Consider the following 14,399-nt stretch of genomic DNA (forward strand, 5'->3'; position numbering starts at 1 on the left):
GGATGGAGCATTCACAACTTCCCTGGGCAACCCATTCCAGTGCCTCACTACCCTAACAGGAAAGAATTTCCTCCTTATATCCAATCTAAACTTCCCCTGTTTAAGTTATAACCCATTACCCCTTGTCCTGTCACTACAGTCCCTAATGAAGAGTCCCTCCCCAGCATCCTTACAGGTCCCCTTCAGATACTAGAAGGCTGCTATGAGGTCTCCACGCAGCCTTCTCTTCTCCAGGCTGAACAGCCCTAACTTTCTCAGCCGATCTTCATATGGGAGGTGCTCCAGTCCCCTGATCATTCTCGTGGCCCTCCTCTGGACTTGCTCCAACAGATACATGTCCTTTTTATGTTGACGACACCAGAACTGCGCACAATACTCCAAGTGAGGTCTCACAAGAGCAGAGTAGAGGGGCAGGATCACCTTCTTTGACCTGCTGGTCACACTCCTTTTGATGCAGCCCAGGATACGGTTGTGTGTGTGCCCAAGCGCACACTGCTGGCTCATGTTCATTTTCTCATTGGCCAACACCCCCAAGTCCTTCTCTGCAGGGCTGCTCTGAATCTCTTCTCTGCCCAGCCTGTAGCTGTGCCTGGGATTGCTCCGACCCATCTGTAGGACCTTGCACTTGTCATGGTTAAACTTCATGAGGTTGGCATCAGCCCACCTCACAAGCGTGTCAAGGTCCCTCTGGATGGCATTCCTTCCCTCCAGCGTATCAACCAAACCACACAGCTTGGTGTCATCGGCAAACTTGCTGAGGGCGCACTCAATCCCACTGTCCATGTCAGCGATGAAGATGTTGAGCAAGACCGGTCCCAACACCGATCCCTGAGGGACACCACTCGTTACTGGTCTCCAGCTGGACATTGAGCCACTGATCACAACTCTTTGTGTGTGCCCCTCCAGCCAGTTCTTTATCCACCGAGTGGATATCAAATTGATGTCTCTCCAATTTAGAGACAAGGATGTTGTGTGGGACAGTGTCGAACGCTTTGCACAAGTGCAGGTAGATGACATCAACTGCTCTACCCCTGTCCATCAGCTCTGTAGCCCCATCATAGAAGGCCACCAAATTGGTCAGGCAGGATTTCTCCTTAGTGAAGCCATGCTGGCTGTCACCAAGCACCTTGTTGATTTTCATGTACCTTAGCATGCCTTCTAGGAGAGTCTGCTCCAAGATTTTGCCAGGCACAGAGGTGAGACTGACTGGTCTGTAATTCCCCGGGTTGTCCATTTTCCCCTTCTTGAAAATGGGGGTTATATTTCCCTTTTTTCAGTTGTCAGGAACTTCACCTGACTGCCATGATTTTCCAAGTATGATAGACAGTGGCTTAGCAACTTCATTCGCCATTTCCTTCAGGACCCACAGATGGATTTCATCAGGTCCCATGGACTTGTGAACATTCAGGTTCTTAAGATGGTCTTGAACGAGATCCTCTCCTACAGTGGGCCTAAGGTCTTCTTCATTCTCTCAGTCCCTGTGTCTGCCTTCCAAGACTTGGGTGGTGTGGTAAAAGCATTTTGCAGTGAAGACTGAGGCATAGAAGTCATTCAGAACCTCAGCCTTCTCCAGATCCAGGGTAGCCAGTTCTCCTGATAGCTTCCGGGGCGGGCCCATGTTGTCCCTAGTCAGTCTTCAATTCTTAATATACCTATAGAATCCCTTCCTGCTACGTTTCGACATCTTGCTATATACAGCGATAATGGGCTGATTGCCTCTCTTCTGCTGTCAATATTTTGTGTGTGGTGGTGTTAGTAACTCAAGTTTCCCAGTGTAATGATGCTTTTATAATTCCTTTGTCTTTGATAACCAAACCCTTTTCAGTAAGAGAGCTTTGTGTGAGACAGCCTGTTTCAGTGGTGTGTTGGAGCAGGTAGCACCAGCCACCTGTAGTGCTACCTGTGAATTCAGAATATTGAAAGATCAAAATAACAGGGAATCCTTGTATCTAGTGAATAATCAGGAGCACTACTTAGGATGTGGAAGAAATACTTGTGTATTAAAAGGCCCCAAAACCCAACTTTGCAGTGAATGGCGTGGAAAGGGAGATCCAGCAGACCATTTCATTGCCTGGGTCAAGTGTCCATGGGAGCAGGGTCCAGTGGTGTCTGCGTGTCGAGGGTGGTTGTAGGGATCATGACCTGAGAGAAGTGGGATTGCACTTGAGGCTTGATGTCTGGGCAACTGCAGATGTTTCTGTGTTGGGTAGCGTGGAAAGAAGAACCGGTGTAACTCATGGGATTAAGTAGTTGGGAGAAAAGGTGGGGAGACTTTTGCAACACTGATGGTGGATGGGGGGCAACCACTTGAAATCAGTGTAATTGTGACAACAGCAGCGGTGTTCGCTATCTCTTACTTAAAAGACAGGATTATTTTTCAATAGTTTATGAAATTATGAGGAAGCTTGTAAACTAGTTAATGTTAGGTAGGTGCATTCCCAGCATTAAACTGAGAACGCAGATCCCAGGGGCATCTTCAGCTAACATATTTCTCATGCTGCCAGTTAGTTTAGCCACTTTGTTAAGCAACTGAAGTCATGTACCATGTCCTGTGTTCCTCGAAATCAAAAAAGTAATCAAAGGGAATTGATAGAAAAACAAAAGCTTTGATTGTCGAGGAGCTGCTGAACTTGATCCTCAGGGAAGTGATGGGTATTGTTGTTCGTGTAACTCATGTTGTTCTGAGTCTGGATGGTTTGTAGGGGTTACAGATTGTGGTGGTCAGCCAGGAATAGCTTTGAGTGTCTTGGATAGAAGTCTTTGAGCCTTGACAGGGGCATGTTTCATTCAAAACAAGTGTCCATACTGCCACTTCTACATCATTTTTCTGCTCAGCATGGAATACTGGGGGGGAAAAAAACCCCAAACAACCCCCAAACACAAAAAGATTCTCCTCAGTGGTAATCTCCTCTGGTATTTTCATAGTCTATTGTTATTAAATAATTTATTAATGCTGTTTATTAATTTATTTGTACTGTCTTCTGTGAGAGATAATTAAATGTGATGAGTCCACTTGCTGGCTTCTAATGGGAATGGTGAGGGCCATTTGGGATTTGGGATTTATTGGTTTTCCTGAGGTGAGACTGAGTATGGGACTAGCCAGTCTGGCTGAGCTCCAGGACAAAAATCCTTGGTCTTTAAAACTGTGTTTTCCCCCGTGCAATACAGGATTGTTTCTGTGGAGTGCTTTCCTTTCTAGCTTAATAAACCAAGCAATGCAACTTCCTTACTATCCTTAGTTTCTGATTTTCATAATTCTTTTCATATGCTGGTGTCCATGTAACCAGTGAACAGTATTAACTTCTGTGTATCACCTTGGTATGCAGGAAGCATGGTGTTGCCAATTCCTGCTTGACAGTAGTGTTTAACAGTTTCAAGTTACTTTTTTTTTCCTTTTTTTTTCCCCTCCAAACTCTTTTAAAAATGGGATGCCTTTCCAAGTCTGCCTGGCTCCATTGAAAATAATGACTTTTAAAGTCTTAAAAATTTGAGGGTTTGATTTGGAGAACAAAGGAAACCAGGACTTGTTTTAAAAAGTCCAAAGCTCTCAAAACTTGTCCTGCCCTTCACTCTGCAGACAACCTCGTACCATTTTGTGTAAAATACTTCTTTGGTAAAGAGCAGTTGCTGGGCTGCCTGCAATGACAGTAACTCAGGCCCTTGAACTGCCTGTTTCTCTCCTTTAACTACAGAGCCATGAAGGGCAGCTAGCACAGGTGTAGATATCTGTAGGTACGTGAGATGAGATCAACCCGCCAACTGGCAAGAACTTTATCCACTGAAGTTATTCTTCGGGTTGTATTTTCTGGGCTGTGAATGTGATTAATTGCTGAGCCATGGTTAAGGGGGTTGTTTGTCCATGTTGGTCTGCAAAATGAAATGGCATTGGCTTAGTGCTTGCAGATGGTGAGTTCTGCAGGCTGCTGCAGTGATCTCAGTAGGAGTCTGGAAGGTACAAATTACCTTTGGAAATCGGGCTACTTCTGTTATTTGCTTTTAAATATGTAGTCAGATTTCCAGATTAATTCCACCCCTCAAAATCTGAATGAAATAGTACATTCAGTTACTCCCCAGTGTTCCACTGCGCCCGAAAACATCTAAGTGATGGGAGAGCTATCAGACAAGGGAGAAGCAAATATATTTCTATTGAGATAAGGTCAGGACAACAACCAGAGCACAAGGGCTATGAGAACAGGAAGAGAAATGACAAGAGCTAGGAAGGCTGGTGGAATATGACCAGGTTGATCTCAGAACACATGCACCTTTTCCTAAAGTTAATCATGGCTTGTGTTGAGCTTTACAGAGGGATGGAAAGTTTCCAGTGGAAATTCGCCAGGAACACTATTGCAGTCAATTCTGCTCCCCCCAAATATACCAAGTGTGCAAGTACGCTTCAGTGACTTTCTGTGGTATTACAATTATTAATAAAAGGCTTGTAGCTACTGAATCTGGTAGTGGAGCTGTTTCAAGCTGGTCAATGCCTAATGGAAATGTCGTATAGTTAAATTTGGGCACTCTCCCTTTTTTGAGCTTTTTACTTACAATATGCTGAGGGATAATTAGTAGTAATAATGTTGGTCTGCCCTTTCAACAAAGGGCAGGCTAGGAGAAAAGACATCAAAAATTACCACTGGAAACACCCGTGGTCAATTGATCAATTTTAGAGTGTGCCTTCCAATGAAAATAGACAGCCATTAGCTACATCTGTAGAATGCCAGCCAAATAGACTCCTTAAACTGATTAATAGCATCATCGCTGTCGTATAGTGCCCCCCAGTTTATAGCCTGAATATGCACCCAGACCTTCACATACATAGATATCATGCTGTTTTATTGGAAAAAGCATTTTATTGGTATATTTCAAATGAAAAGCAAAAGAAGAGGCTCGGATTGTGATGAATTCAGTGCAAAAATTTACTGTGGGTTGAGCAAAGGCAGGAAGGGGTAGGAGCTGAACATTACTACCTGCTGTGTTAAGCAGGATGCATTCAGCTGTTGATTTTCTTTTTCCTTGGAATCATAACTCTGAGCGTGGAAATGAGGATGGTTGGGTTACTTTGGTGTATATCACAGCCTGGGACAGTATTTGTTTGGTTTACTTTGCTCTTTTTTCCCAACTTTGGGGGTAAATTGTTGATGTTTGTCCTCTCAAGCTGCTGTGGCTGTACTAGCTGTAGAGGTAAGCGCTGCCTCATGTTTATTTCCGCCTGTTCTGGAGGAGCAAACTAGGTTTGTTTGATCAGTTTGATAGCTTTTTTTGCTAACTTACCTTGTACTGATTGATGCAGTGAGGTGGGACTTAGCATGTAGCTCAGTGGGCACCTCTGAGGAGGTGACCATCTCTGGATGGGGCTTGATGAAACAGGGTGTTGGCTCTTGCTGCCGTAGAGGCATCAGTGCTGATCTTACAACTGCCCTCTGGGGATGTATAAACTTACAGATTGTTTAGCTTTTTCTGCTGCTTGTGGGAATGGTTTTGTTTCCTCTTTTAAAGAGAAGTTTAATGGGCTCAGCTTATTCTGGTTTTGCATATTCTTTAACTGGTTTTGCTGTGAAAGTTGGCACAGGGTGCTCACCGCTGTGGTAAGGGGAAACCTGTATGGTATTTCATCTGCAGTGGAATGATGGTTAGTGCACAGTGTAAAAGAAGACATGCCAGGGTTTATGTAAGCTACTACATATAAACAGGGTTACATTTTTTTCTTCCTACTCTGATTTTTCCATTGTCCTGGTGTTCCCTCTGAGGGCAGCTATGAGGAGACTCTTTGCAAAGTTTTGAGCTGCATAAGAGTAGTATTTGCCAGCTGGGGCAGAACTCATCTGTTTCAGACATTCATGTGTTTCAGACTTTTTTGCAGGCTAAAACTCTTGGTACCTGTGCTCTGTTACCAAACCATGGGATACTTACTGCAGCTGGGTTTATGGCGAACAGATTTTGGCACAAGTCTGCACTGAAGTTGTACTTGTTCCTGTGGGCTTCTAGCATGTGGCCATAGGTGATCATCCACCCTCCCTTAGATAAGTAGCTGTGGGGTTGCCGTCGCCACGTGGAACATCAGGTCCATACATAAACTGATGCTCTGCCAAGTGTCCTAAAGAAACTGGTGACCTTAAGCTCTGGCTGTTTCATTTGTAACTGCATACAGGTGCAAGGATTATTTTCTGATGGTCTCTGGCATTCATCAGCCTTTGAACAGGAAATAAAAAACTTGGTTTGTTTTTGAATGGGTTAGAATATAAATGAAGATTGTCTTGCAGCATTGAGGAAAGAGCGTAAGGACTGTTTCCTGTACTGCAGGTAGAGCTGGCTCGATTCTGTACCGAGCATAAACGTAATTTGAGTAAAAATATCAAACCAGAAGAGGGGAAGTGGGTGATAGCATTTGGTAATGATAATTCTTATTAGCAGGGTGAAATAAAAATAAGATACCTGTATGGTTAGGTCTTTTTCTGTGCAAACTTTATAGTCAATATAAGTCTCCTGGTGAAAGATACACTGGAGAGGTTGGTCTTTATCCCTTTCCCCATTGTGATGATACGGAGAAATAACTGTCAAGTTGCTTCCCTCTTATCCTATTTGAAACAGCAGCTTTCCTGTAGGGATACCTTTCTTTTGGATTTCACACTTTGACTTTGTTTTTAGTACATTTAATCACTTTTTTTTTTTTTTTTTAAGAAACACAACATAGATTATTCCAACTTGTAATTAGGAATAACCTCTTTTAAAATACTGCTGTTTCATAATTTCTTTCAGATGCTTGTAAGCCCTTATGAGTAGAAATCTTGGATTGGCATTATCTGGAGAATAATATGTACTGTTTTGTTGAAGAAAGTCTGAAAATAGGGGAAAAAGAGAGACTGAAAATAAGGGGAAAATATAACTTCTTTTTTTTTTTTTTTAATTCCAGTTCTGCATGGGTTCAGAAAAGCAGTTAAATTTTACAGCTTGGCTGAACATGTTGTGTTGTTTTCATGGTGTACCAGAAGTGTGCTTTTGGCAGCTTCTTTAACGCAATTATTTACAAAAAATATTTAATTCACCAAAAATTTGTGGGGGTGTGTGTGCATGTTTTTATATTCATACATATATATGTGTGTACATAAATATATGCATGTATGAAGCTGCAATTCTTGTAACAAGAAAAGGCCCACTGCACCCTTTGACTTTGCGCCCAGGCTGGTAAATAAAATTTTAACTCTAATGTGGAGTTTGAACTATGTGCGAGGATAAGGTGGTGAACTAAGAGACCTTGCACTGAGAGTGTGCACTGTAATGTGAATATTTCCTTATGTTACAGAAGCTGTCCAGAGTGATGTGTGGCTGTGTTTATCAACATTCTCTTTTATTTATACCTAATGAAAAACAATGTCATTCTATCTAAACTAGCACTGTGAAGGGAGTATCTAGGTTTCAGAGCTATCCATTCAAACAACCGAGAGTGTCAAAGGTAACTACTTTTAGAATCAGACTTCAAGGGGATTTATTATTTTGCTGCGTTTTCCTCTCTCCCTGCAATTCATTACACTCTTATAGATTGACTACTGATTATTACCTAAATCCAGGCATTTGAGGACCCCATTACTTCTCCAAGTTTTAACTAAGTCTTTTTTTACCTTTGCAGTTTGTCAGTGTGCACACTTTCTTATTTTATTTATACACCTTAATACAGTTGAAGGTGTTTTTTTTTTTTAAATGTTACTGAAAAGCATCATAATTCCCAGCCTAGTAAGTTTCAAAAACTATAAAATGTAGCATAATTTTTTATAACTTTGTCAAATCATACCCTTAAGTTTTAGAGAGAACAGAGTCCTTGGAATTCATATTTAAGTCCCAGAAGGTCTGGAACTTATCCTTGAAGCTATTCAGTTCAAAATAATTCATTAATGTCAAATAAAAGACCCCTTAAAGAATAGTGTTTTTACTCTTAAGACTCTACTGAAGCACTGTGTAAGCACTCCTTGAAAGTCTAATCACTGAATAAACTTTTAAAGGGAAAAGGGAGAGGAGCATGGTGTAAAGGTTGTGTGTTTGGTTAAATGACATCTGGCCATCTGCATGCTTTTTTCTATGGAAATCTGTTCTTGAGTATGATTTGGGGGAAAAAGACCCAAACAACAGAAGAACATCACAGCTATACAGTCAGATCAAGCAAAGGATGGATTTTCTTGTGCTGCCAAGAGCCCAATGGCATTGAGGTCATTCTGGTTTGGTGTAAAAGTGTTGGAGGCATCACCCCATGAGGCTCAGCTGAAATAAATCAGGGTAGATGTTCAGGAGAAGCTCTATCACCTTCCCATCCCAGACTGCAGCCTCCTTAGCTTACGTGCTCCAGGGACCAAGTTGGTGGCAGAGCTGCTACTTCTTACCTTGAATCATGATGTACTTTAGTAAGTGCGTGTGTCTCTTCTTTCTCTATGCTGTATGTCATTCTCGGTGGGAGTCTGGATAAATATTTCAGTCTGTAGGAGTTCAGGAGAGCTAGGTATTGCCTAGCAACAAGCATCCCACTCTCTGCCTCCTGCTCCTCTTTAATTTATTAGAATACCAGGGAGAACCAAAAGTTGAGGCATTAAGTTAATTTTTAGAAATATTTTGAGCAGCTTAAGATATTTTTGTTATGACACTACATCAGAGCAACAAAGATGTTGGTGGGGGAGCTGGCATCTTAAAGCAAGTAACTCCACTTGCCTTGTTCAAACAGAAATCACAATCAAAGACTAGCAAAAATTCTGAGGACAGAAAAAACCTTATGACTGCAGTTACTTAGTGAGAAACCAAATGCATATCAAGTGCTCCTTTGGTCTTCTGAGGTCTAGAAAATATATATAGCAGTTACACTTACCCTAAACTGAATGCATTTTAAGCTTTATTACCCAGTTCATCTTGCAGCTTGTGATGGCTGCTGGTGGGACAGTGGTGGCTTATCTTGGAATCTAGGTTTTTAACTCTTGCAGACAACTTTGTGGCAAAGTATTTTGTCTAGTTTCAGTTACAGAACTTGGTTTACAAACATCCTGGGGGCTAGACCCAAGGCAAGAAAGCTAGATACTCCAGGTGTAATTTAGGTAGATTTTTGGGCATGCTGATTCAGTGCAATGCTGCACTGGATTTCATCCTCTCCTGTTATTGATTTTAGAAGTTGAGGGCTGTTGCAGATCTGTAGCTCACGGTTAATGTATGTTTTACCTGTACCTTCTGCAGAATGTTTGCTTTATGGAATTTACAGATTTCCGTGCAAGACTCAGAAAAAAAGGAAAAACGATTGATCAAGTATGTGGCTGCTATTAATGTAAAGGTAGCCATCCTTAGGATAACCTGAACCTTGCCAAAAGTGTGCGTTCAGTGATCCTGCCTTTCCTGACATTTGGGGCCCTTTGTGAGAAGGAGAAGTTGTGCTCTGTTTTCGATGAAGTCTGGTGTGACTCAGGGCCTTTGAAAGGTATTGCAGAAGTGTGAGTGCAGATTAAGAAACGTGGTTGTGCCCAAATATGGGATTTGCTTTGTAGAGGGAGAAGTTATTAAATCCTGATTCAGCAAATGACTTAACTTTGCAAATGATTCTGTCTTTTTCCAAATGTGTGTTCCCCATATCAATCTATGTGGAGAGAACAGTACAGGGAATAATGTGTAACTATGTTAATGGGAATTTACTTAAAAATTAGCAGTATATGAAGAGATGTAAAAGTGATCCCAGCATAAAATTGGTTTTTAATGGATTAACGTGGGTTTATATGTTCAAATACGTTCTTTTTGTAGAGGCAAGGGCACCTCTACACAACGAGCAGCCTCTTTTAGTGGCAGAATGGATGCACTATATCTGTAAGGGCAGATAGTCCTATTTTTCGTATGCATTTCAAAGTCTTTTCGTCTGAAGCTGAGTATTTTCATCTCTTCTGAAAATCAGGCAACGTATTCGTGGAGTTACTATTTAAATGTTTTTCATAGGAATGGTTTGCACTTCATCTTCTCCTCAGAAGCAGCCTAAAAGAGTTGGAGCAAAGAGGCCTGTGGCCTGTATGGATGGCATGTGTGGAAAGTGTGCACTGGCCACCAGAATCAATGCTCTTGGTCACCCTGGTGGTCAGTGCTAGGGGAGAAACCCTGTCCTGTCCCCAGACTGTGTATGTCATGGTGGAGCAGCATTGTGGGATGGTGGCACTGCTGGAGCTTGTAGTGTGCTTGGCTTGTACTTGATGAAGAGAAGGACCTTCCATGCAAAAGGTCTTCCATGGAGGGGAGCGCCCTAGTGATGCAAGGACATGGGCAATTCAGTGGTTGATAAATAGTGCAGACCTAAAGATAATTAATAAGCAAACCCAATTATTTGTCGTTGCTAATGAAATGCTTTTTCATAGCAGGAGTGGTTGTATATGATTTAATAACACAAAACCAGCTGCGGCTGTGGCTAGTTGGATAGTGGTGTGTTAGCGTGAAAAACATACCCATGTTTGCTCTTGTCTCCATAGCCATGGTAACCTAATAGGATTTAGTGTTCTTGTGTAACTTGAGGCTAAGTTGTGTTGTGGGAGCGTGAATGTCTCTTGCATATAGGAAAGAGTAATAATGAGAAAACCTGGAGAACTAGAAGCAATGACAGGTCAAACTCTGTGTTCCTCTGACAGAGACCCTTGGAAGCTCTTGAATGCATTAGATTTAATTTTAAAGAACTTGATGACTTAGTTATTTCCTTCCCAGGTTAGATAACTACATCCTGGAATTCCAGCATATGGAAAACCTGGTCCACTTGTCCCATTTTTGGACATCAGCACAGAAAAGTAGCAGCTAGAGACTCAAAGGTGACTCTTCAAGTGTGTGGTTTAAAATTAAGAAAAAAAAAAGAAAAAGAAAATCTGCTTCATGAAATGGAATTTTTTAAGCAATACAAATAATTTTAAGATTAATCAGGAAAAACGAATCTGCAAGGTGCATGAGCGATGGGACGAATGGTCTAGAATAGTTAGTGTGCTCTAAGCCTACAGTATTTAATTACATTTGGTTAGGTCAGTGTTTGTGGGTATTTTGCAACCTTTTATAAATCATAGGAATATTTACTTTTTTCTATTAACGATATTTTGTTAGAAATAAAATGAAGTGCATGGTGTTTAGTCAGTATCATAGTAGTAAAGTACATGAGTATTTATGAATTTTATATGCTGAAGGGAGCTTCTTGTCTTATTTTCAGTGTAAAAGTTTCCTTAGTGTTTGGAAACCTATTGATTAAGTAGTGGTATATACAGCAGTAATGAAATACTGGGCTGTGGTGTAAAAGCAGGAAGGTGATGCTTCGCTGCTGTTTGCAGGATGACCTTATTTTGAATGATACAAAAATAACAGCAGATTGTTTATAATAACTCTTGACAGCAGATTCAGATTCTTGACTTCACACCATTTCCATTATTTAAAGAGACATATGTATGTAACATTTGCTTCCAGATACATGCACATATTCTGACAAAAGAGTTTTAAGACGTTCTGTCTGTTATTTAGATTTTGGACATGTAAAGCTTTTCTCCCCTCTTCTCCCTTCTCCCAGGCTTCAAAAAAGTTAGGCTACAGGATTAGTGTATTTTCTTAAACCTGAAGGAGCCTTCCAAAAGTGTAATACAGTATTTAAATCTCATTATAATTTTTTTTATAGTTTCCTATGGAAACATAATGAAAATAATCATGTATCTATAGGAAACCTTTCAGGAAATAACTATTCAAATTTTGTAATGGTCTTGCACAGTTATTTCCTGTGTCTGGAGTATTGACTGAGCTCACTAATAAATGTATTCTGGCTTTTAATGCATTGTTGCCCAGTTCTTGCGTAGTATTTCTGGGAAACATATTTTGAAATACCAGTAAAGAATATTGGCACTTGGAAACTGCTGGAAAGTTCTTGTCTTTACCTGTACAAATACAGTGTACTGATATATGATGGGCCCTGAATATTAATTAAAGCAGTTGGGATTTAGTGTACTCAAGTAGCAGTTCAGAAATTAGAGACACTTGAGAGCATGACTGAAATTGTTAAGTAAGAGGAAATGTAAGGTTTCCTCCAATATACTTTTTGTCATATTTATCCAGTTTTATTTAAAGTGCTTATAAAGTTCCTGTGCTTCTGACCTCTGTTTTACAATGGGACAGATGTTTGTGGTTAGGGATTAATAAATCTCTTAAGAAAATACATCAATTAAATTATTTAATCTTGTCTTTTTCAGGATTGAAGTGGATCTAGGGACGAATGGATGACTGAATATTCATATGAAGAGGAAAGCCATAAAAGTTGGTTGACGTTTTTACAGCCATATGCTTTATACGTATTACTGCTATTATCAAAAATTTATATTGTGTTACAAAACATAATAGATTAAATTGCTGGTCTGAGTTTCGTATGCCATATTGTCTTTCAGGCAGGGGAATACTATAGCTTAACACAGCTGGAGCTTCATGCAACAGTTTCTGACCAAACTTGAACGTTCAAAGGAAAAACCCAGTAGTACGTTAAGGTAGTAAGTAATTCCTTTGAAGCGAGGTGTTTGAATGGGCTGGTGCATAATGGTGTTTGTTATTCTTATTTGCCAGGATGAATGGAGAATGAGAGAGGCATTACCTTCCATTACAGCTACTGGTTATGAAGCTTAGTACTTTGTGGGGTAACCACTCAGATGCCACATTGACAAACACTGTTTAAGAAGTCAGATAGGATGTGATGTCTTTGAAAGTATCTTGTTGCTTTGTTTTCTTACCGTAGAGAGATGGCTGTCTTATGGCAAGCCTATTCTGTGCTAGTTAAAAAGGAAGAAGCTGTTAGTGGACCATTGTGCTTTATTAGCTTTTTATTGTGCTTTATTAAATTTACTGACTTTATTGTTATGCATTATAAGATGTTCAGTTCAGTAGGCCTTGACATCTGTCAGTCTGAGTTGTCAGTGGCTGTGAACTGTAGGCTTTGGCTGGGATGCTGCGTTAACCAATTCCTGCTCAGGCTGTTTAAATAAAGCTGACTTTGGGGGCTTGCACTGGAGCAAATGAATTTTAATGACAAATGTGGGGTATGATACATCAGGATACATGTCAAGGTCAAGCAAGACAGTGCACAGCACAAATAAGGCCTGGAAACTGTTACTAGTCAAGGAGGGATACATTATGGTAGAAACCCCCTTTCCTAGAGAGCTTTATTCCTACCCCTGGGATTCGGGGGTTGAACAATCAAAAAAACCAGTGAACTCCCCATATTTTTTCAAAAGTACGGTATCAGTTCAATACCAGAAATGTAAGTCTGTAGTTTTATTAACTTGATCAAAGTTGTTCAGGAGGACAAACATGATTCTTTATCTCAGTGATAATTTGGTTTTATCAATCTTTTAGTGACTCAGAAGTTTTACGGTTTATCAATAGCTGACTTGGGTACAGGAGAGTTTGATTCCTTCTTGGGTACTCCTTTTTAGTGTTCACAGCAGGTAGTGGACATGCTGATCCTAGCTACCTCTGGATTCCCAAACAGCGTAAGACTTGAGGGAATCATCTGTATCCTTGAATCCAGTTTCCCGCAGTAAGCTAGAGAAACAGTCTTTAGATAGAATTATCTATAGAACATTTGCCTTACACATCACAGGTCCCAGAATCCTGGGATCCAGGATCCATATTTAACCCTAATAGAGACAGTGAGTGGTATTAGTAGCTCTGCAGTACTGTACACGATTTCTCTGTGGGATCAGTGACTCTGTATGCCCAGATGTGAGACAGAGTTGTTGCCTGCTAAAACCAGCACACAAAGTCTTAAGGAATTTCTCTTCAGTTTGATGGCTGACATGTTGATGGCTGCTGTCCATACAGATGTCTGATAGCTCGGGGTGGGCTTGGATCGTGGCAGAGCAAACACTTCCCTGCTCAGGCCTCCTGGCTATGAATAGCAGAGTGAAAAACTGATACCGTCCAGACCTTGATTGCATCTTCCAGACCTGCAGTGGTTAGATCCTGTACGTTACAGACTCAGGGAGGCTCTTTACTGGGAGAAAGTGAGAGGGTGCAAAGACCAAACTAATTATTTGTAAGCTACCTTTGGATATTATTATGGTACAGTGGACTTTTCGTACTATCCAGAAGACAGCACAGAGCAGTAGTACCATAATGTGGTAATGTTATGTTTTGCATTGAATTGAGGATAAACTGGACCAGACTAGAGGACTAAGGTATTTGGCTTGGGAAGTGACACCAGGGTAGTTAAGGATTTGTCAGATCCTTGAGAGGGACTGTCATAACCAGAGTCTGCACAAAGGACGGAGGGCTTCGAGATCAGGCAACTCTTGGACTCACCTGGCTTTTTCCGAGGTTTCTTGGAAAAGGCTGTGGTTGCATGAAGGATGCAGCACTGATAGCTCTGTATGTCTGTTCCTCTCTTTGCTTTTGCCTTT

At 41.0% G+C, this 14,399-nt stretch overlaps 1 protein-coding gene across 4 annotated transcripts in view; it reads left to right on the top strand.

Annotated features, from left to right (window-relative positions):
• Nucleotides 1-14,399, top strand: part of KLF12 (KLF transcription factor 12) — a 245,384-nt gene that overhangs the window by 63,669 nt on the left and 167,316 nt on the right. For 2 of the 4 annotated variants that reach the window (XM_061367762.1, XM_061367763.1), the window contains exon 2: nucleotides 12,204-12,267. The exons of the other annotated variants lie outside the window; for them this stretch is intronic. In XM_061367762.1, the coding sequence (XP_061223746.1) occupies nucleotides 12,247-12,267 (21 nt within the window). In that variant the 5' untranslated portion in view covers nucleotides 12,204-12,246. The remainder of the gene's footprint in view (nucleotides 1-12,203; nucleotides 12,268-14,399) is intronic. 4 annotated transcript variants of the gene reach the window in all.

Source organism: Neopsephotus bourkii, unplaced genomic scaffold, assembly GCF_033783945.1.
Source record: "Neopsephotus bourkii isolate Nb327-2 ecotype Australia unplaced genomic scaffold, CSIRO-AGI_Nbou_v1 NB_1394, whole genome shotgun sequence".
In the NCBI taxonomy this organism is placed as follows: Eukaryota; Metazoa; Chordata; class Aves; order Psittaciformes; family Psittacidae; genus Neopsephotus; species Neopsephotus bourkii.